General features: G+C 34.2%; 1 protein-coding gene across 4 annotated transcripts in view; it reads right to left on the reverse strand.

Annotated features, from left to right (window-relative positions):
* The window catches only part of LOC126739392 (E3 ubiquitin-protein ligase MYCBP2), a 714511-nt gene that overhangs the window by 130744 nt on the left and 560847 nt on the right, over positions 1-22920 (reverse strand). For all 4 annotated transcript variants that reach the window (XM_050445054.1, XM_050445056.1, XM_050445053.1 and 1 more), the window contains exons 54-55: positions 12417-12683; positions 3750-4004 (exon numbers count right to left, since the gene is read on the reverse strand). In XM_050445054.1, coding sequence (XP_050301011.1) covers positions 3750-4004; positions 12417-12683 — 522 coding nt within the window. The remainder of the gene's footprint in view (positions 1-3749; positions 4005-12416; positions 12684-22920) is intronic.

The raw sequence follows: 22920 nt of genomic DNA on the forward strand, positions 1-22920 counted from the left end.
TGAGGTTGGTTATTCAAAGATCTGGTCGCAGGTAGTTCATTAATATCCCTGCCTTTGATTAGGATACACTATCTGCTATCTGCGACAGTAAGGAATGGCAAGAGAAGAGAAGTGACAAAGCTTTAATAGCCTGCATTAATAAACAGAGGCATTATCTGGTATACATCTGGTTAGAAACCTATACCTATACCAGTAGGACCTTCTCGTTATAGCAGCTTAAGGGGATTTTAAATTGTGGACACTGCAATACGGTTGTCTTAATTTGCTTGAACAGTAGAACCGCTATTAAGGTCAAAAGATGAGCTTTTATTTATCCACTTCTGTATTGGAATGGCGAACGAGGGCTGCAGAGTCGTAGTAATGCTGGTAATAAGGAAGCGGACTTCTTTTTTAGAACCTATAATTTGCATCTGAACTCGTGATACATTTTTTCCCCAATAGATTTCGCTATAAGTCAGTCGGCCTAATTATCTCAAAGGGTAAACGCATAGCTCTGAAACCGCATTTTCTGGTGCATTTCGTAATAGTCTAATTTTAAACATTTACAACACCAAGTAAAGTTTTTAAACATTATATGATAATTCAGAGTTAAAAGTATAGTGTTATTATTAGTTATAAGTATTAGTGTTGTTATTATTTCTGCGATTTGCCAATTGCTGGATTGATCAAATATCCCTGGAAGATTTGGTTTTCCTACGAAGGTATAGGAAGAAAGTATTAACAGTCCACTCTTGGTTAAGAGGCTTCCACGTGCCTTAAAGCTATCGACCCTCCCGTGCATGGTCCTATCGATACGGATGAACTTGCATGGGATTTCGATTTAGGACAACTCGAGACTTGTATGATTTTTGGCAAGTAAACGGCTGGAAATTAAGGTCAGATCTTGTTATTATTTATTTTTAACATTGCTGTAAAAAGAGACTAATGCAGCAGTTAGTTTGAATGTCTGTATTGGGAAATAATTACGAGGAGTTCTACGTGATGAATATTTTTGACTCAACAAGGATTTTGGGCTACACATTTATAAAAGACACTAAAGTATATTTTAAAACTGGACTTAAGTTAAATATTTCAGTGAATTATTTAAGTTTAGGCAGCAATTTAAAATTGACATGAACTAGAAGGTCACATAAGGCTTCTGATTTATTTCTGGAGGCCGATGAAAGATCTTCAAAATGGTAATTTAATCTTGGTTTTATGTCTTGGACTGGGTTTAACGAGCTTGGACTCGCCTCATCCCTTTCTTAATTAGATGAAGATTTTTTACAGAATATTCAAAATTCTTAAAGGTATTTCTAACTGGAGCTGATATTCGTGAGAATGGATGAGATCCTGAAAGGTAGGACTCTAGGGATTTAGAGATTTAGCTGTAGAAAAACGACTGATTATTGAATGAGTTTCGTCGATTGGTACTACTGACAGGGCCATAAGTTCAGCTATGAATTTTGATGTATTTCTGGAAACTCACCAAGAGCTCTGACAAACCAAAGAACTTTAAAATGTCAATGAGTCATATTGGTTTAAAATCTGCAGACTCGGGTTACAGATGTTAGCTTATTTCATCCTTCTCTTAATAAAATGAAGAATTTCCTTACAGAATATCCATACTTCTCGAAGAAAATGTTAACTGGAACTTAAAATTCGTGGGCTGGATAAGATTTTAAGCAATTTAGGAAACTCAAATTTTACTTTTAAAGCAACTGATTAGTGAAACAAATTATGTCCGTTAGAGATACTAATTTAAACCAGAAGTTTATGTAGGGATCTTGATGGATTTATAGAGCCTTAGTAAGAGTTATGAGAAAACAAAGAAGCTAGTCAGTCATCTTGGTTTTGCGTTGGACTGTCACATCACCACAGAGTCTGCTCAACATCAAGATACTACGGAGGTGGACAGAAGCACTTGGCATGAAACGGACTAAGGCATGCATAACTTGGTCCCCTACCTATCTCACCAGACAATTCCTGCACCTAAAGAGATGCAAAATTCGGCTTTTCACCGAATATTAGCACTTAAGACGCCATATCCACATCTTAACTATTACGGACAATCCGGAGTGTCATTACTGTTGGCAGGAGGAAAAAACTACAGACCACGGGTCATAAGTGACATGAAATTTTTAAGATCAGAGTGCCTCCTTGGCATCCACTGACTATCAAGTTCCAATTCAATGGGTTAAGATGTCTGAAATCAAAAAAATTTCTAGCTGATACCTAGAGCAGATCCAAAAAAATATAATAGGCCTAGAACGAGTGCAGAAATAGATTCAGCTACATTGACAACCTGATTAGAACGTTACTGCAGATATGTTGTTCTAAAAGTAGTAGGAAATAAAAGTTTCAGTTTCATTTCAAAATTTATAGTGGTTCGAAATGAAGCTGAACTGTCAAAAAACATTTTACGAGTTGTATCCAAGCGGTCAATTTGTCAAACCAACTGCCTAGAAGACACAGTAAATGTTTTAATTGCCTCTTAAAAAGTACAAAATTACTTTAACATCCTTGAGATATTATTAAAAATGATTAGAAATGCCCGGAAGAGATTAAAAAATGGGTCAAGATGCCAAGAAGAAGTGGAGAAAGGTCTTTGCAGCTATCTCAAACATATTAAATGTGAATCATTTAATATGTTTGAGATACCTATTTGACAAACCTATAAAATGCCTGGAATTAATGAAAACAGGCTTTGATTACCTTAAGGGGCATCAAAAATGGTTCGAGATTCCTGTGAAAGATTAAAGTTTCTCGAAGAAATAAAAACTACTGCTACTACTAAAGAATGATCAAATATTTCTTTAAATTCCTGAAATGAATGGCAAATTATCGAACATGCTTGAAAGAATTATTTAGTGGCTACTAATTCCTGTAAGAGATAGTAAAAGGGTCAAAAGGCCTGAAAGGACACGTCCAATGCGTCGAAGGAATGCAGAATGATAAATAATAGCTCTAGGTGCCTGTAAAAGATCAAACTTCCTGAAAGAAATTAAGAAGTAACCACAGCTTCTAAGGAGAGTTAAAATATGGTCCCTTAATATCTAGAAATTATAGTAGAATATAATGAGTAGTAGTAAATAAAGTATATTGGCATGAAACAGACTAAGGCACACAATATAACTAGGCCCTCCATCTTACCAGATAATTATTCTACCTAAAGAGATGCGAATTCCTACTTTTTACCGGACACTAGCATTTAAGACGAGATCTTTATACCATTGCTGTTGGCAACAAAAAAAAAATATCACTAATTTTAATTCAACACACATTTGTCACAAATTTTATGTCACTCATGAGCGACTATAAAATTTCTTAGACCAAAGTGCTTCATTGGCTTTTCTGGTAAGGCATTACGGGTCTATCAGAAGACTTATATGCACAAGAGCCTCCCTGGCTCTCAAATTCCTGTGAGAGATCAAAAATAAGTCGAAACTCTCTGTGGAAGATCTGAAGTTTTTGAGAAATCGTTCAATATAGTAAAAGAATTACTTACTGGCTCTTAGTGCCGGGAAGAAATAGTAAATGCTTCAAAATGCCTGAAAGGATTTCTTCAGCTGGAAATATAAAACAGTCTAAAATAATTATTATGCAGACAACGAAATGGGGCGAGTTTTGGTGGTACTTTGAGTTAGCCAGCAGAATAAAAAGGGTGGTCTCGATCAATCTCGTGGTATAAATACAAACTTCTTTTTTAAATATCGTAATTTGTATGCAAAGGTAAAAAAGTTACTAAAAAAATCACAAGGCTTATTTACCACTAAGTCTCTACAATTATCCACGTGTACACAAACTAGAACGGGATGATGGCCGTGGGCGCATATGATAGTGATGCTCTTGGTTTTATTTCGGTCTTCATCTCCGCTCTCCCAAAAAGTCTCTGTAGAACCATCAGTTAAGCTGGCAATCATTGCTTGTCTGCTTGACGCTCTTATTTCGACCGATTGGGTAAGATCCTTAAGACATTCCACGATGGCAGTTGGTTGATTAAACGCACTTTCGTGCATAGACATCTAAAAAAAGATTAAAGTCGATTTAATAGCATAGTACATTAGGTTCTCTCTTTCGTAAGATTCTTTTGGCATCTGATATTATATGTGACAATAAGCCGTGCCAAGAGTAAGGTCGTGTCAAATTTGGTCGTCAAAGTTTAGTGTTTATAAAGTTTAGTATTGTGTACGAGTAAAACTACCAGTTTTGCTTGTAGTGAATGTTAATTTACTCATAAAGCGAAGTTTTGGAAGCGTAATGATTTTTTTAAAATTGTTGGCCTCGTGCTTGGAACATTTAGCCACTCGTTGCATCGAAACACTTTATAATAAATTAGAATAAGTCGGACACTCACAAACGACCAACGTCTGGGACTCGAACCCAGGGCCACACGACTGATAGGCAGGTATACTCACTGCGCTGCTATGGCCACCGAGTAATTGTTGATTTGTTTTGCTGCTTTTCGCTAGTTGCCATGGGCAGAAATTAAGACCACCATTACAAGAAATCATAGTGGTAGTTTGACCAATTTGCCAAAGGAGAAAAGATAAAACCCCTGGAAAGCTTTACTAAAGAGCTTAAAGAAGAAAGTATCAGGTTGACCAGATCCACTGAAGTACAGGAATTAATAGTGTGAAAGTCAGTGCCATCTAGACTGTACCAAACGATTATTAGGCCATCAGCATATGATCATGAAAAGAACCAAGACAATGCTACTCCTCCGAAACCATAGTTTCCAAAGCAGTATCCTATGATAAACACGGTCAGAAGCTTTAGTGAGATTGCAAAACACTGCCGCAGAAGCTTCCCTAATATTTACCTTGCTGTGGAGGGTGTAAAGAACAATATATACAGCATCAGTTGTATTCAAATTTTCCTGAAAGCCAAACTGTGTGCTGCTTAGAAGGTTATTTATTTCAGAAAGTATATGATACGAGATTCAACAAGCTTCTCAATCAGTTTTGCAAGTGTTGACAGTAAGAAAATGGCTCTTAAGTTTGTAGGATTACTATGACTTTCACTTTTGTAGATTTGAATCTTTTTGGCCCGTTGCCCAGGTTGTGTTTATTGCCTGATTCAACATTTCTAACATCAGGCAAGCTCAAAAAAGTCCTTACTGACAACCCATCCTCTACTGACGAATTTTTATTTTCTATTAGAAATAATGTTTTCTTTAGTTCAGTCAGATATGTAGAAAAGAAAAAAAATAAGATTTTCACTGGGCTATTTGGCAAGAAATTAAAAGGGTCAAGGATAAGGTTATGGTAATTTTGAACGTTTTGGGCTATGCCACAGGAAAATTTGTTAGGTTCAATCTGGTGTAACCTCAGGAGAAGTCAAAGATTGAAAGTAATTCTTTCTTCGAATGTCATTTACAATATTCCAACTCTCTATAGTGATAAGTGGTAAAATAAAGATGAAAATTAGGGCAATCTGTATATTTTCAAATGAGGTGACGTGAGCGAAGATTTTATAAGGATTTTTTAAGACCCTTAGTAAACCAGAATACGTTGCAACTCGTGCGTTTCTTTTACTAAAATTTTATTTTAATTACAGGAAAGCCAACTTCAAAAAGGCTTTGCATTTTAATATGAAAATCCTATATTGGAGCCCGTGAGTTGGGCACATATTTTCAAACAATGTGTTCGGCCGCCCTTTTAAATCTACCAAAATTTTAAGTGCTAAATATTGTACCATACCATGACAGAGATTCCAAATTTCTCACAGATTGGAAATATTTCATAAAACAGCATCATGATCGGAGAAAGCGACATCTTTCACATTGCACTCTACTTTATTACTTGGTGCATTAGGTGATTAAAACAAATATACTCTATAATACTTGTTAAATATTGTGTTAGACGGGTAGGGAAGTTCAAATGCATATTATCAGGATATGTTTTTGAAGGTGGTAGACAATGGTACAGTGAAAACATCTTGTCGGACTTGCATTGTCTTATTTATTTAATGTAACACGACGTTTCGGTTGGTAAGTATCTCCAACCGTTATCAAGGGTAAACTGGTAAGTGTAAACGGTTGGAGATACTTACCAACCGAAACGTCGTGTTACATTAAATAAATAAGACAATGCAAGTCCGACAAGATGTTTTCATCAGGATATGTGTTACGGATACGAAACTATAAACGTAGCATTAACAACCAAAATAGAAAGTTACATTTAGGTAAGTATTTAAGATAGTTGTGTTAGATCTATATATTATCTATATTTTAAATTAGATCTATACTTTTGTGTTCTGTGTTAGATCCGAGATTTTTCTGCTAGTTGTTTAAGTATTTCATTAAAATTTACAAAAGAAAATATTCCTCACCTAAAATAAGACCAAGTTTCAATTGATTTCGGATAGATGCATGCACTTTAAATTATCTGTTTTATTGTTTTCATAAACTTGAATGTTACGATTCCTAATACCATGAAAATGATAGTCGTCATTTAAATTTTTGCATGTGTTTACTTAAAAACTAAACAAACTTAATACTAAAAAATGTAATGCTTCTCAACTCAAAAAGAAAGAGCCTCAGAAGTCAGGAGAACGCTAACAAACGCGTGAAGCACCTTATACGGTGACCTCATAACTTGATCGCTCTAATGGCATGTCTTAAAGACGCTCATACTTATATCAACTGCTTTATATGAACTGGCAATCCATTGAAAATAAATGACCACTACTAGGGGCCGCCATTTTGCGTGATTGTGTCCTTTCGCTGTTGGTCACTCTGACAAATTTTAGTTGTGCCAATTGCAGGGAAACAAAACAATTAAAGTTTTTGGGAGGTTATGTTTACAAAAACAAAATAGAAAGTTACATTTAGTTAAGAATTTAGGATAGTTGCGTTAGATCTGAGATTCTTCTCGTACTTTAAGAATTTTGTTAAAATTTATGCACTTTAAAATATTTGTTTTATTATTCTGATAAACTTGAATCTTATAAATCCTAATACCATAAAAATGATGATTTTCATTTAAATTTTTGCTTGTGTTTACTTAAAAAGTTTTGTTAAAAGCGCTTTTATTTTCTTTCTATTTTTACTTTACGACTTTCTTACTTTCCTTCTATGTACAGTGTTTCCACATTAATAGGTACAACCATCGATAAAAATAAAAATATAGATGATTTTATGAGGGTTTGTAATTAGCAAGGGTTTATATATATAGTAAAAATAAACAACTCTATATTTTATTCTATGACAAACACCACAGAGAGACAATTCACAATAATTCGGTTTTGCGAAACAGTGAACCACATCCGTTTAATCAAGGATGCTGATACATTATCCACGTATTAAATAAGGAGGAAGCTATATCGCCTGATGTAGACAATATACCCAGGCGTGTCGTTTACAAATCGCCAAAAACTAAGCAATCCGCTATAATCACGATTAAAAATCTTATTTGAAATCTATTATATCGAGTGATCGTGTCGAGTCGTAATTTTAGAATCCCAATGATGGTTTAACAACAATGTCAATGAAAAAAATAAATTTAGTTCTTAACAGGTCACACGTCAAACGTCAGCGTCGTCAACTTCATTACCGTTATTTAATTTATTTTTTGTTGGAAACACTGAAAATGTTCAGAGTGACCAACATCAAAAGGACACAACCACTATAAAAATGGCGGCTACCAGGCAGCGATCATTTTTGATTATGGTGACCATATTCATTAGCAGTCCAGGTATATTTATTAAGTTCGTCCTTGAACCGAAGATGCGGCATGATTGGAAAGAGCGGCGGACACACCTCGGGACACACGTAAAAGTTGGCGAATGTTCCGGAACAGTGGTTTACCAAATATAAAGTCCAGTTCAGAGATCTATTAGAATCTTTGATGTGTCGCAGATGCCGCACTAGTCCATGCGCCTATGTCGTATTTATTGTAGCATGATATACATATTTAAATTGCAAAATTTTATATAGTTTATCTACGAAATCATTTTAAATATACGTAAAACCCCATGTTTTACACTATTTTTTATTTTTCTTTCGAAAATGTATATTTTTAGAAAGAAAATAATATAAAAAAATTGACCGCGAACTAAAATCCAAGCATCTTACAAAATATTTTATACACTTCCAGCACTCACAGACTTCTCAACTCTTTTTAGCAAGTCTATTAAACAAAGATAAAACACCTGCGTTCTGGCGATTCCTACTTTAGGCTGTGCAAGTGATTGTGTATCTCTCTCTATCCCACTGATTTTCAGGATTACGGGGCCGTACCCAAATAAATTTTTGGGCTGTTTTTGTATTACTTTTGTCGTGTTTTTAAAGAGATCTTTAAGGATGGGTCTATCGCCTTTAATAGTTGGGAGGGGGGTCATGTGAGGTTATTATTATTTGATGGGTTTTGCCGGTTTGGCTTTTTACACGTCTATAAAAGTGGAGAATTTAGAATTTGGCCTGTATTCGTCTAAATTTTTTGCAGTGTTTACTGTGAGGAAGTGTGTTTTTTTATTTGTGTTTGTGGATTTGTTTTGGTATTATACCTAAGACCTTAAAATGTTTGGACCCTAGGAAAATAGGCAGGAAAATTTGGCAAATGAAGAGGAAAGTGTTTGTGCGGGCTTTTGGAGACTGTGGGCGCACAAGAAAGAAAATAATATTTGTGATGAAAACAATAAGGGGGATCTGGATAGTGATTTAGACTTACATAGTTCTGATAGTTCTTTTTCTAGTGTTGAGGAAGCGAAAAGAAGCAAGGGAAGTAGAGCTACAGGAGAAAGTCAAGCAGTTTTAAAACGTAATTGTTTAAATACAGACGCCAAACAAATTGATCTAATTGTCTATAACAATCTAAGGAATGATTCTCAGTTTACAAATGATTGTAGTGCTTTGCAAAAAATAGCGTTTTTAACAGGGATTCCCTATATTATGGTCCTTTTATTCTTACTTGAAGAAGCCAAATATTAATCGACCGCAAAAAAATATATTGAACTCTGCCGCCCTCAGAGGCGTGCCGTTAAAATAAAACGGGTGGATAATATAATAAAGTTATCTTCAAAGTTTCAATTCAGTTTTTTTTATAATAGTTTTACTAATAAAATTAACTTCAATTGCTTTGATCTGACGAAATTTTTATCAATTCTAAATGTTTTTGGTTTTGAACAGATTTAGAATTGATACTATTAAAATGTATTATTGTAAAGCTTACATGAGTTGTTTAAACGTTATACAATGTTTTAAGTTAGGGACATAAGGTTTAATTTAAAATACAATATAGTTTAAAAATTCTCCTATTATACAATACCTTTTTATATTAAATTGCCTACTTTTTCGCAATGGATCAAGCAATTTGAAATTTATTTTCAGAATTGACAGATGCAATAATGAATCGATTTGATACCCAACAACGTGCGTTTTATGTCCGTAGCTTTTATAAATTAAATCATTCCTACATCGCAGTTTTACATCGGTTGGGTGCTCGTTATGCTCTTCACAACGTCAGTGAAGCACCTAGTACCAATCTCATCAATTCTTGGATAAATAAATTTGAAGAAAGGGATTGAAATTATTCATCCTTCTGGAATCGTACGAAATGTGCGCACTAATCAAAATATTGACCCTGTTAGCGATGCAGTTGTCCAATATCCACACAGATCAGTGCAAAAATTTGCTGCGCTTCTCCAGTTACATGAATCTAGTTTTTTCTGTATCTTAATAAAAGACCCTAATCCCTTTTTGAATAGGATTTTGTCTTCAACCGGAATGTCCTTATTTTCATAAAAGTTATTTGTATATTGTTTTTTGAAACTAGTATTTGGTATTTTATTTAGCATTCTTGAAGGGTTAGATGCATTATCCATAACAATTACTGAATTTGGATAAATGTTGCTGATTAGAAAACCATTTTTCAAATAATGCCGCAGTCATATCTTCAAGGGAATCAGCTGAAGATTAAAATATATTTTAAGCAGACAAAAGTAACGCATTTTTAACAAATCCTTCTGTACTTTTCGCATGAAGTATAATTACTCATTTGCCTATTGAGCATGGTGTATTCAAAACACAATACGTGGAGTTATCAACCCAACGGTATTTAATTACGTCATGCGTAAAACCATGTTTCATCTAAATATATTATATTATTACGTTTATTTAATTTATGATATAACTTAATACTATGCCAATGTTTTAAAATAATCCAATTAAAATAAATGCAATTTTTTTGATGCGGCATGGGCATTGATCTGCTATTGAGGACGATGCCGACGCAGACCTGCATCGGGCGGTCTCTTTGCAAATCCGCCGCGACATAGTATGCTGCCAGTATACTGCCATCTTAAGATAATTCTGGGAAAAGAAGTAGGTTTAAAACTGGCCTCGGTCTATCGGTCTTTTCGTCGGCACGTATTCATCGTTTTTATCGTCATTCAAGTGAGATTATACAATATGCTATTTTGTAAAAAAAGAGATTAAAAACAAAACAAAAAGGAAAGATATAGGACAATCAAAGGGACTTGACACGGATATTGCCAAATTGCTAAGGGAAGTTGTGTATTCTAAATACAAAAACAATGAGGCTCTGACCATAGAGATGATTAAGGACACCTTATCGGCAAGGGACAAATATTTCTCAGTCTCAACCTTGCGAAGATACCTGATAAAACTTGGATTTAAACTTAAGATAGTTAACAAAAGAGCAGCTGTAATAGAATTGTTAGGTGGCGTATACGAGTAGAATATTTGGAGAAAATTAAAAAATTTTGGAAGGAAGAATGATCCATATATTTTTTAGCTGAAACATGGTATGATACATTTATAATTGATGTATGATTTCCATTCTCTGGGAAAAAGTCCCTTTTTTGCCATAGTAAGAAAAACATATTTTTATTAATTAAACAAGTTTAAGGTTTTGTTTTTTTTTTCAGCTTACTGCCGCTGTTTGTCCTTTAGTGACACAATAAAGATTACTTCTTCCTCCATTCTCTGAAAAAAGCCCCTTTTTTGCTATGGTAAGAAAAACACTTATTATAAATAATTAAATTTAAAAATTATTTCTGCTACTCGTGTATACTTTTTAAATCTGTTTTAGTATCCATATGCACGAGATGAAGTTGGAATCCATAGCGGCAACAGAGAAACTGGTTTCCTTCCTTAATGGAAGAAACTGCTAAAGAACAAAGGCAAAAAAAACAGAGTTTAGAAAATTGTTCTTTGGGCTAGATTTAAATGAGTGATTAAATTTATAAAAGTATTTAGTATCCTCGCTGTAGTTTTAGGGTCCAGTATACTTAAAATGTAGTGTTTTGTATAAGGTTTTTAGTTTTTAGTATAAGCATTTATTTTTGTTAATTTTCATCTACTCGTAATCTTTCCTATTATGCACAATAACTAAATATTAAGCAAACAAATTAATAAATATTACATTTAGGATGTAAAGTGTTTTTTTTTAATAAGTAAAACTTGTGTCTTTTCCACGCATAAGATATAGACAGCTAGATGCTTTTTAATGTAAAAGTTGATTTAAAAAATATACTTCTACTTTTTTGACTACATAATGACTTTTTGTCAAAAGATGTTGGTACTAAATATAGAGAAATAAAAAAAACAATAATAAAGGACATTGAATGTGGCAGCCAAAATCCCCATTAAACAAACCAAAACATTTTACCCTTTTGTGTCAAAAAGTATGTCTTTAATGCCTTAATCCACAAAATAAATAGGTCTAAGTAATTTGTACCACCTATTCTCTCATACTCATTAAATTAAATTAAAATTTCTCTCAACTTATTAAGTTAAAATTTTTGATTAAACTGATTTTACGTACTTATATCTTATCTTTAAATTAAATATTATCTTGCTGTCAACTATCATGAATTTCTAGCTTTATAAGACTAAACCCAAAAATCCAGAATAATAAAATTTTAAATAGAAATAAATTTTAAGGCCGGACCTGTGCAACTTTTCACGCTTGAGTGGCTGTGACTGAGGTCAGGCGTCTAACAAAATAGTACGTGGGCGCATGTAGTCAAATTTTAGGAATCAAATGTATAAATTCTTTAAAAAATGCTTAAAACATTTATTTATTTAATGAAGTGATTAAATATCGCTTAGAATATAACTTTATGACTTTTCCCACATAAAATTTTGCGATTTAAACATGTACGCCATGTGACAATACAAGCAACACCGGCACACAGCCTATTCGCGGCACGTCAAAGATTCTAATAGATCTCTAAACTGGACTATACAAGCCCTTGCCGCTAGGAGTTGAGTTCAAGTCCAAATATTGGTGCAAACTTTAAATCAAAATAAATGATAGGAAATAAATATAGTGTAACTAAATATCTCTAGTATTTATAAAGTCATTTTGTTGAGTGTGGACGTGTGTTATATATAAGTATGTAATAAATCAGTCTTCTATTATATTACCATAAATTCCTAATAAAGTAACGACACATACAATAATACTTACGGTATAATCCTCCATTTCTTCACTTCTCGATAAAATCTTGCTTATGTTATTAAATACTTGGCTGCGGTGCAAAAAACTGTGATCCGCTGGGGCAAATCTCAGTCCCCAGCATCTTACGGAGATTTGCTGAAGCGGCGAACCCATGGGCAATAAAATCATTATATGAGCGATGGTTTGCAGTAAGGAATGAAAGGTGCTCGGTAAGGGATGAACTGCCTCACCGGCAATCGTTATATCCGATAGGGGGTGCTCGCAGATGTTCAGATCCTGAAATAAATAAAAAGTTTAGTATTTATTTATTAATGTTAAATTTAAATTGTAGATGAAAGTTTGTCCTGTCCCAATAATAGAACAAGGGCAGGCTCGGAATGTTCTAGTGATTGATGCTATTTAAAAATTAGTAGACAAATCGTGTTAAATCATTCATATACAAGGTGTTTCATTTGATTTCACGTACCCGAAACTGTGTGTAACTTAGTAAATAATTACTTCTTCACCTTGAGATTCATTTTCAAGGTGATTTGAAATTCAAAGTTATTTTCTTAAATGGAACGTTTTATTTGATTCTTGTAAAAAATGTTGCGTTCAAAATGGCATTTTAAATCTTTACTGATTTATTTGGTGATTTGATACTGCATATACAATAGAATTAGACAAGTCACGAGAAAGTAAACAAACAAACAAAAAACTTAAAACAAAACAGGATAAAGAAACTGATAATCCTAACTAACTTATTTAAATGACTAAAACTATTATAAAAAAACCACATCATCCAATTACAATTACACACATCTAAAACTTAGAAACTATAATAGCCACAAAAGTACCAACGAACAGTACAAACAAAGCACAGACACTGACTAGGCGAGAGTGAGTTTCAGCATGTTGCTAAATTCGTTGATATCATAGACGACAGAACTTAAAATAAGCCAGAGAAAAAATGAAAACTCTAAGTCTTAGTCTCAAAATATCTTTTTAATTAATCAGGTAACATGTTTCGCTAATAAAGCATCATCAGACCTACAATAAACAGAAAAACACACGTAACTACAATAAAACCTTACACTAAAACAAAATCAAATATTAAAAATTAGTTAAAATTACCTTATAGCTAGATGACCTGCTAAGTACTGACAAATAAAATTTAAATATGAAAATACCCACATATTTTGTAATAAAAACAATAACACGGCACAAAAATTCAACAAAAAATATAAAAAAATATAAAAAGGGAAAAACGTACAGGTGTAGTATTTGAACCCACACTCTAAAGTTGATCTCGGTGGAACACCAGACCGTTAACCACTCGGCCAGCCCTGCTTATGAATATTAGAGTCAAAGGCATATATGCGTATCGTGAGCAGAAATAAAGAGCTTAGATAAGATTATTAAAGATAAGTCCTGGCTCAAAGATGAAAACATCATTAACGCATGTCAAATTTCAACTCTTTTTGGCTTTGGTGATTTCCATTTTCTCCAAGAGATCCAACTTTCTACCGTTAGGGCATTCGTGAACAATGGAAACATTTTCAGGGACGGAAAAACTATGACCCGTTGATAATAAATGGTTAGCAAATGCTGACTTAGTTTCTGTGGTGTTGGTGTGCCTGAACTTATTAACAAGGCTTAGGTGTTCCTGTACCCTTGTGGATACTCTCCTTCCTGATTGTCCCACATAAACAGGGCAATCCTTACAATTAAGACAATATACAACCGATTTAGATAGAGGATCACTTATCCAACGTCCTTACTAGGTTCTTTCTTAGTGAGTTAGTCGTTTTGAAAACTATGGAAAGGCTGAAAGGCTTAAAAAATTTTGCAAGTTGTTGAGAAATGCCGCCGAAATAACTAAGGCATCTAAAATTATTATTGTTGGTGATGTTGTTCTGTGGGTGGATGATGTGATAGGACAGTTTATATTTATTATTAAATTTGTAATATAATTTGTTTCAGCTGTAAAGTGAGAAATTATTGTTTACAGCAATTATTTTTATAATATTTATTATGTTCTTTTTGAAAAGCGTCTTTGGACAGAGGTAATTTAAATAAACGGTAGAACATTGAATTAAAGGCTGCATATTTGTGTTGATAAGGCAAATTGGAGTTAAATTGGATTTTATTATCTATTGCAGAAGGTTTGTGATATACTTCAAAAGAAATACTGTTATTATTTCGGTATAAAAGAAGATCTAAAAAAGGTAATTTTCTCTTTCCAGCGTAAAAGAGATCTGATTATGAAGGGAGTTAATAAATAAATGACAAGAAATCCAATAAATGATTCTCGTCACCAACCCACAACACGCACACATCGTCCACGTACCTTTTATAAGCTCTCAAAAAGCCCGCAAAACGACTTTTCATGATTTTTTCCTCCAAGTGACTCATGAAGACCTCGCTCAAAGATGGTGAAAGACAAGAACCCACGGCGAGACCAGATTTTTGCCTAAAGAATTGATCATTAAATTTGAAGAAATTTTGTTTCAAAACTAATGATAAAAGGTGGATAAGATTATCTACCACCAGTTTTGGCAAAGTACTGTTATTGTTTAGCAGGATCTCAACCAATGTTAAACAATCTGACGAGGGTATGCTAGGGAACAAGTTCTTTACATCTAAGGAAAGCAAAATAGCATTATTTGGAACATCTATTTGCTTTAGATAATTGGCAAATTCAATTGAGTTTTTAATGGAGAATTCGTTCCGAAAACCAGTTACTTTTCTTAAAGTACTGTTAAGCCAAGAGGATAATTTGTAGCAAAGAGAGTTTACGAAGGAAACTACTGGTCTTATCGGGTTCCCCTCCTTATGAATGATGGTAAGCCATAGAGCACAGGAGTACGTGGGTTCATAGGGTATAGGTTAGATTTAGTGATGTTAAAGTATTCTAGAGTTATAAGATATCGATCTAGAGAATTCCTAAGTTTTTAGAAAAAACTCATCGTTGGATCCCTAGTAATAGCCACAAAGTCATCAGTCGATAGAAATTTCGTCACTTTAGCCACATAGTCGAGTCTATTCATGACTACCAAACAACAACCTTTGCCTGCTCTGGAAATTAGAAGATCATGTGTTTCAATTTTCTTTTTAACAGAATTAAGGTGTTGTTTGTTGTAATTATTAGGGACAGAGTTATGTCTCTCAGAGTTAAGAAAATTAATTATTTTTGATCGTAAAATGTTTTTGTTAGGAATATTAACAATTAGACTGAATGATGTTCTCAGCCTCCAGTGCCTCAATGGGTTCAAATACTACACCTGTCATGTTTTTCCCTTTTTATATTTTTTTATATTTTTTGTTGAATTTTTGTGCCGTGTTATTGTTTTTATTACAAAATATGTGGGTATTCTCATATTTAAATTTTATTTGTCAGTACTTAGCAGGTCATCTAGCTATAAGGTAATTTTAACTAATTTTTAATAATTGATTTTGTTTTAGTGTAAGGTTTTATTGTAGTTGTTGTACGTGTGTTTTTCTGTTTATTGTAGGTATGATGATGCTTTATTAGCGAAACATGTTACCTGATTAATTAAAAAGATATTTTGAGACTGGGATTCATTTTTTCTCTAGTTACGTAGGTCCCTTTGAGATAATGGACGAGTTCTTTCAATATTATAATAAGGCTTTAATGAGCTGAGCTTGAGATAATTTTTCAAGGTTATACCACGCCAATAACTCTGTAAAAACAAGGAATATAAAATGTTGGAAGATACGATAGGGAACATCGTATACGTTTTTTCATGTCGGATTCAGAAAGAGTGGAAAATTTTGCATTTAAAATGACCAGCTCCGAAAAACTTACAATAGTTTGCTTTTCTGACCTTGAAGAGGTCAATTTTAAAGTCAAATGCTGAAACAATGGCCTAGGAGCTGTTGTTTAATTTTTTTTCACGGTTTATGAACGAATAAACGTTGAGAAGAAATCTTTTTTTATGATCACTTGTTGGCCAAAGTGGTTACTGCAATAAAGTTTTTTTTTACGTCGGTTTGGAAGTGAAACAATTCATTTTTAGTATGTGACGACAACGATCCTAATTTTATTTATTTATTTATTTTCATTTATATTTATTCAATGGCAGAGCCAACTTACAAAAAGTATTAGTCAACATAAAGCAGTGGGGCACATAGAATTATACTGGTCTATACTATTAACGTATATCAAAAACTGTAATGAAAGTAATGAAACACACGTAATTTTTTTTTTAATTTTAGATTTAAAACGTCTTAGGTTGCTTGCAAATGCTCCAGATCAAATTAAAAAAAAAATACATGTTCTCATCATTTTTGTTGAGAGGTGAGAAAAACTGTAATTTCTATGATAAAAGGGTCCAGAAGGGACAGTGTTTAGAATTAATAACGTGGGCCCACGAACTTAATAAAGGGCATTATGACATTCATAATTGGTATTAAATAAGATATACGACAAAAGAGCTGACAAATTTAAAAATGCTATTTAAAATTTTGTAAAACAATAATAAACCATAATAAGTTTTAAGTCCATATATACGGGTAATAATATTAAATCTTGCTTTAACTATACTGCAATTAATATGAAAATCGATACATTTATTAATATTAGCCTTAAAAGATAAAGCACGAAGGAGGCGTTTTGCATTGCTTTAATAGTTTCCATAAGGAAGTCGTAGAAAGGAGACCACACTACTGAGTAGTATTATTCAAGTCTAGATCGAACTAACCAGAAATAGGGAATTTTCAGGCCGAATGCAGATAACTGACTAGACTTGCGCAAAACCACCCAAGGGTACGCATACCATAATTTGCAATTGCATTATAATTTGGTACAAACGTACAAACGACAATTTAACATTTGATTACAATCCCCAGTCCCTCCAGTGACAGTGACAATGTCGATAATAGAATAGTGATTCCTGGAAAAGTTAGAGGAATGACCAAATGAAATGCTTAAGCTTTTTTTAACGTTAGGTTAGAAACCATTATCCACTAACAAACATCAAAAAATTAGAGATGTGAATGACACTGCATATATCATTGATAAAAAACTTAAAGAAAATGGCATCAGTGTGTAAACCCTAAGGGACACCAGAAAAAACATGAACTTCATGCGAAATAAAGTCATACTTACTGACATAAGAAGTATTACACCCAAAAGGAATAATTTCTTCAACTTGATTTTCTGGCAACATAATGGCTATATTTAAAGCATGCTATGGTAAGTACGACTACGTTTTATCATTGTCTCTGTTTAACATTCTTCAAATTTTATCTTTTAGTTTTTGTGAAGAAAGCATTTTCTTAGAGGTGATTAGTACATATACTTTTAGTTATTGCTCGTTCGTTTACTAGCATTAAATATAACAAAATACCTCGACAAGACGTTAAAATTATCACCATGTTAGCGATTTTGACAGGAGTAGAATTATTGCCTCAATCAATCAATCAATCAATTAATCATATGCTTTATTGTCAAAAAATTACAAAATTTTGTAGACAAAGCTAATAAAAAAAACATATAAAAACAAAACAAAACACACAAAATAAAATATACAAACAAAATAAATACATGCAAAACTGTACAAAAACAATGTGCCTGGTCAATATACATTATGATGTATAAAATGTCAATAAAAATAAACACAATTGTCAATAACAGTAAATTAATTAAATACAAAATAAAAAAAAGTGCAATTCATTTACTAAAGAAAAAAAAACTAATATATTTTCTATTTTAAGACATAAAAAGAGCCAGTTTGTGTGTGATACCCAAAAAGTTATCCTAGAAAAAAATCCTCCACTGCGTACAAGGCTTTTTCCAGAAAGTACGCCTTCAAAGCATTATGAAATCGAGGAAAAGAAGTAATTGATTTAATTTCCAAAGGCAAATGATTATGCATCTTTTTGGCTTTGTATATAATAGAGCTTTTTACTAACTCGGACCGAGGGGTTTGCAGATAAAGATCATGCACTGCGTTGCGAAGTGAATAATTGTGAGACGGCCTACTTGGCATTTCTGACTTATGTTTGCGTACTAAGCAAATAGATTCCACTATGAATAAAGAGGGAAGAGTAAGTATCTTATATTTTTTAAAGATTTCTTGACAGTGAGCTCTGCTATTAAGTCCAAGCAGATACCGAACTGCTCTCTTTTGGAGTTTAAAGATGCGCTCAAATTAAGTCACACCGCATGTGCCCCAGAATGGAAGCGTAACGTAGATGTGACTCAAAAAGGGCATAATAAACTGTTCTTCATGTTTGAAAACTTAATTCCCTGGAAACTGATCTTAAGGCAAAACATGCTGAACTTAATTTTTTATATAAGGCATCAATATGCAAGTCCCATTTTAGGGAGTAGTCAACATTAAGTCCCAAGAACTTCACAGATTCAACAACGTCCAAACTGGTGTTGTTAAGTACAAAGGGTTGAATAGTAGTTTTATTTGATAAGACTTAGTTTTTGAGACATTTAGGCACAGAAGATTGGAATCGCACCACGATTTAATGGTAATTAAGTCATTAGAAATAGTAGCATGTAGTGCCCTAGCATCCGGATTGCTCCATGTAAAGCTAGTATCGTCAGATCGACAGATGTTAAGATTGGCCATATCATTTATAAAAATCAAAAACAAAATAGGGCCCAGGACTGAACCTTAAGGTACCCCACATTCTATCGGTTTGCAAGAAGACTTCGTCGTATCAACCTTTACAAGCTGATTTCTATAACTGAGATACGATTTAAACCACTCAAGGGGCGTTCCTCTGAACCCATAGTGATTCAATTTGTTAATTAAGATGTTATGGTTTACACAATCAAAAGCCTTGGAGAAATCACAAAAAATTGTTGCTGTTGAATGATTATTATTTATACTGGTGTAAACACTATTAAAGAGAGAAAACATCATCATTTGTGCACTTGTTACATAAGAATCCAAATTGGTGAGGAGTAAGAATTTTATATTTAAACAGAAACGATAAGAGCCTTTTTTTAACCAATCGTTCAATGATCTTTGATATTATTTGCCTATCGATATGATTTGTCCCATCGCGAAATTAATACAGCCGTCTTAATTGTACTGTAACGATGGTAATGCGTTGTTAGTGCTTCCTCTGACTGCAAACCACTGTCATCAATATTTGAACTGGAGCAGAGAATGGCAACATTGGGAGGCAAAATGGCCTTATGTCATCTTCAGCGGCGAATAGCGATTCTGCCTAGGTATGCAGGATGGCCGAATAAAGGTAAGGACTGTTGAAGTAATGGCTTGGGAGGCTATTGCCTATGGTAGCCCATCATCCCTTCTCTTGGCTCAAGGCATATGACTTTTACGCGTTATGTTGATGATGTCCTACAAATCACTTTACTGCCTTATCTAGAAGACCGTCCACGCGTGCACCTTTTTGCACATAACAACGCATGTCCCCATATTGCTCGTCATCCTACGGACTTTCTTCAATAAGCAGGCGTTACTGTTTTAGCATGGCTACCTCGTTTATCGGATTTAAACCCTATCGAACATGTGTGGGATATGATGGGGAGGAAACTAAACACTTTACACCATCCGCCACAGATTCTGGGATAGCTAATTCATGAAGTTTATGGTAGACTAGTATTTACTGTATGTATAAATTTAAAACGAAACTCTGTATGTTGTAAAATTATGAAAAAACCCAAAAAGTAGCAATAAGAACGCTTAAAAGCGTAAGCCATATGTTGATAAGGAATTAAGTAAGTTCTTTGATTTCTTGAAAACGTTGTTCACAGTCGTTTGCCAGCTGTGCCTTTCTCCAACGATGGTATCCCAGCCCAGTTCATGAGACCGCAACAGCCCTTACTGACGTGCTCTAGGATGCGCACTGGCCTTCTTCCCGTCATTGTGAATCTTAAACGAAAACCAACTAGTATAACATCCTTCTCTCTCACATCTCGTAAAATTGGTTGAAAAAAGAATAGGTTGCTGGTTCCTGGTCTGCACCTTATCCAATCTAGTTTTGAAGGTAGCAGATATTGATACAGTAGTAATAACTACATGGGTACCCCCTAAAGTTGATCAAAACAACAATCTAGAAAGCAGCGGTAACAAACAGAAGACAACCACAAGAGCCAGAGGAATTCTCAGGATTTTTAATGATCCTGTACATCAGTGGAACTTCACAGAAAATCAATAGAATCGCTAGGAGGTTCAACGTGAAAGCTCCCTTTACGACGAATGCAACTATACGAGGTTTATGTCGAAGATCAAACCAAAAAGGCTAGTGGACACCAAGAACTGTATATGTAAGGTACCTGTCCTAAATAAGGCCATGTACCTAATAAGGCCAGTGCCCTCTAGTACCCAATACTGAAATATTTATTTACATCCTACAAAACATTTCAAAAGAAAACTGTAATGCGAACTCATAATAAAAGCAAAATTCCCCCGCCCATCGCTAGGTGGCGAAAAATGCGCCACCGCATTTTCCCACCTGTCACCTTATAACTTTGAGGTTAGCATGTTGATGCTTTTATTTACGTTCTACGTGTGCAAGCAACGAGTACTATTTTTTCGAGAAAACTTTAGAAGTTACGAAAGCAACAGAGTAAGTACAGAATAAATATTTTACTGAGTTTATACTTTAGACATGTGTTTATTAATTTATTATGATGTTCCTATTAAGGCCATACGGAAAATGTTTAATTGGCCTTATTAGGCATAATGGCCTTATTTGGAACATATATTTTTTCCGATATGTAATGATTCTGGGTATGTTGTATAATTTTTGTCATGGATTAACAACATTTATAGAATTTTTTTACATTTTGTTTTTATGCTATTTCCTTTAAAATACGTTTTTTACAAATTATCGAAAAGTGGCCTTATTAGGATCAGTGTTTTCGAAAAAAAAAAGATGCCAAATTGTAATGTTTTTTTTCAGGAATGCCTCGATTACGAGCTTTGTGGACTGAAGTAAGCCTTCAGCAAGCCTTACAAGCTATTCAAGATGGCATGCCCGTACTGCAAGCATCGAGAGAATACAGAATCCCTCGCCGGACTCTACGAAACCATCTTGCAACTGGAAGTAAAAAGAAAAAGTTGGGGCGTTATAGCTTGTTAAACGCTGAACAAGAACGCGAATTGTGTCAACGAATTTTAGGTTGGCAGAAGTTGGAATGCCACTCACTCAAAGGGTTCTTCGAAGAAGTGTATTTTCCTTTGCCGAAGAACATTCTCCTAACCACGTAACACACCCTTTTAATCCCTTTCCTCACAAGGAAAGGGATTAAAAGGGTGCATCTAATTGCACCAGAGCATGCTGAAAATGTGACCGTGGTTGCGTGTGGAAATGCCTTAGGTCAAGCTATTCCGCCTATGATACTTTTTAAAGGAGTTCGCCAAAAACCTGAATGGATTGATTCTATGCCTCCAGGATCCGTCATAGAAATGACAGCTAAAGGAAGCATGACCCCTGCAATTTTTATCAAATGGGTAAAACATTTTTCTAAGTTTAAAGCACCTGGGCGTTGTTTGTTGGTGTTTGATGGAGCTGCCTCCCATTTAGATGCCGGTATTGTTGAAGTTGCTGATGCTGCTGAAATATCGTTGTTATGTCTTCCAAGTAATACTACCCATGAATTGCAACCTCTTGATAAATCCGTTTTTCACTCATTCGAACAGTTTTGGGATGAGGAGGTTTTAAATTACTGGATGCGTGAACCGGATCGAAAAATTACGAAAGGAAGATTTGGATACATCCTTAGTAAAATTTGGCCAAAAGCAATGTCACCACAAAATTTAATGTCCGGATTTCGAGTAACAGGGATATACCCGTTCAATCCGGATGCTATTGAAGAGGCGGCCTTTGCACCTAGTCTATTGACAGAAAAACCTCAAGAGAGAGCAGAAGCAGAAGAGGATAATCCTCTAACAGATGACTCCGAATGGTCAGACTCCGACGTCCTGCTGCTCTCGATTTTGAGAAATCAAGGAGAAAATCAACAAGAGCAACGAGAAAATCTTAGGCCAAATAAGACACCTGCTAATTATCAGCAAGTTAATAATCCACATATGGAACCAAAACCATCATGCTCACACTGGCCTGAAAATACCGACAGAGAGCCTACACCAGAACCATCTACGGATGACTTACTGAATTCTTCGAGTTTCTTGGATTTACTCCCAACTCCTGAGATCAAAACCTCAGATAAGCCTAGACGCAAAGCATTGAACTCATCTGCTCAACTTGTTACCAGGGATTTATTCAAAACAAATTTGTCAGCCACAAATTCCAAAAAAGGCAAAACGAATTTGTCTGCCATAAACTCCAAAAAAGGCAAAACGAATTTGTCTGCAACAAATTTTAAAAAGGGTAACATGAAAATGAATAAAATATCAGATAAAAAGAAAAACGAAGCTAAAGAATCATGGTATTGCTTCCTTTGCGACAGAGATGAGGTATTGGACATGCGCAAATGCTGTTTATGCTCCGTCTATGTGCACGAAGCGTGTGTCGGTCTAACCAAAGAAGAAAAGCTGCAGTTCGTTTGTCCTCGTTG

This window comes from Anthonomus grandis, chromosome 8 (assembly GCF_022605725.1).
Source record: "Anthonomus grandis grandis chromosome 8, icAntGran1.3, whole genome shotgun sequence".
Taxonomy (NCBI): Eukaryota; Metazoa; Arthropoda; class Insecta; order Coleoptera; family Curculionidae; genus Anthonomus; species Anthonomus grandis.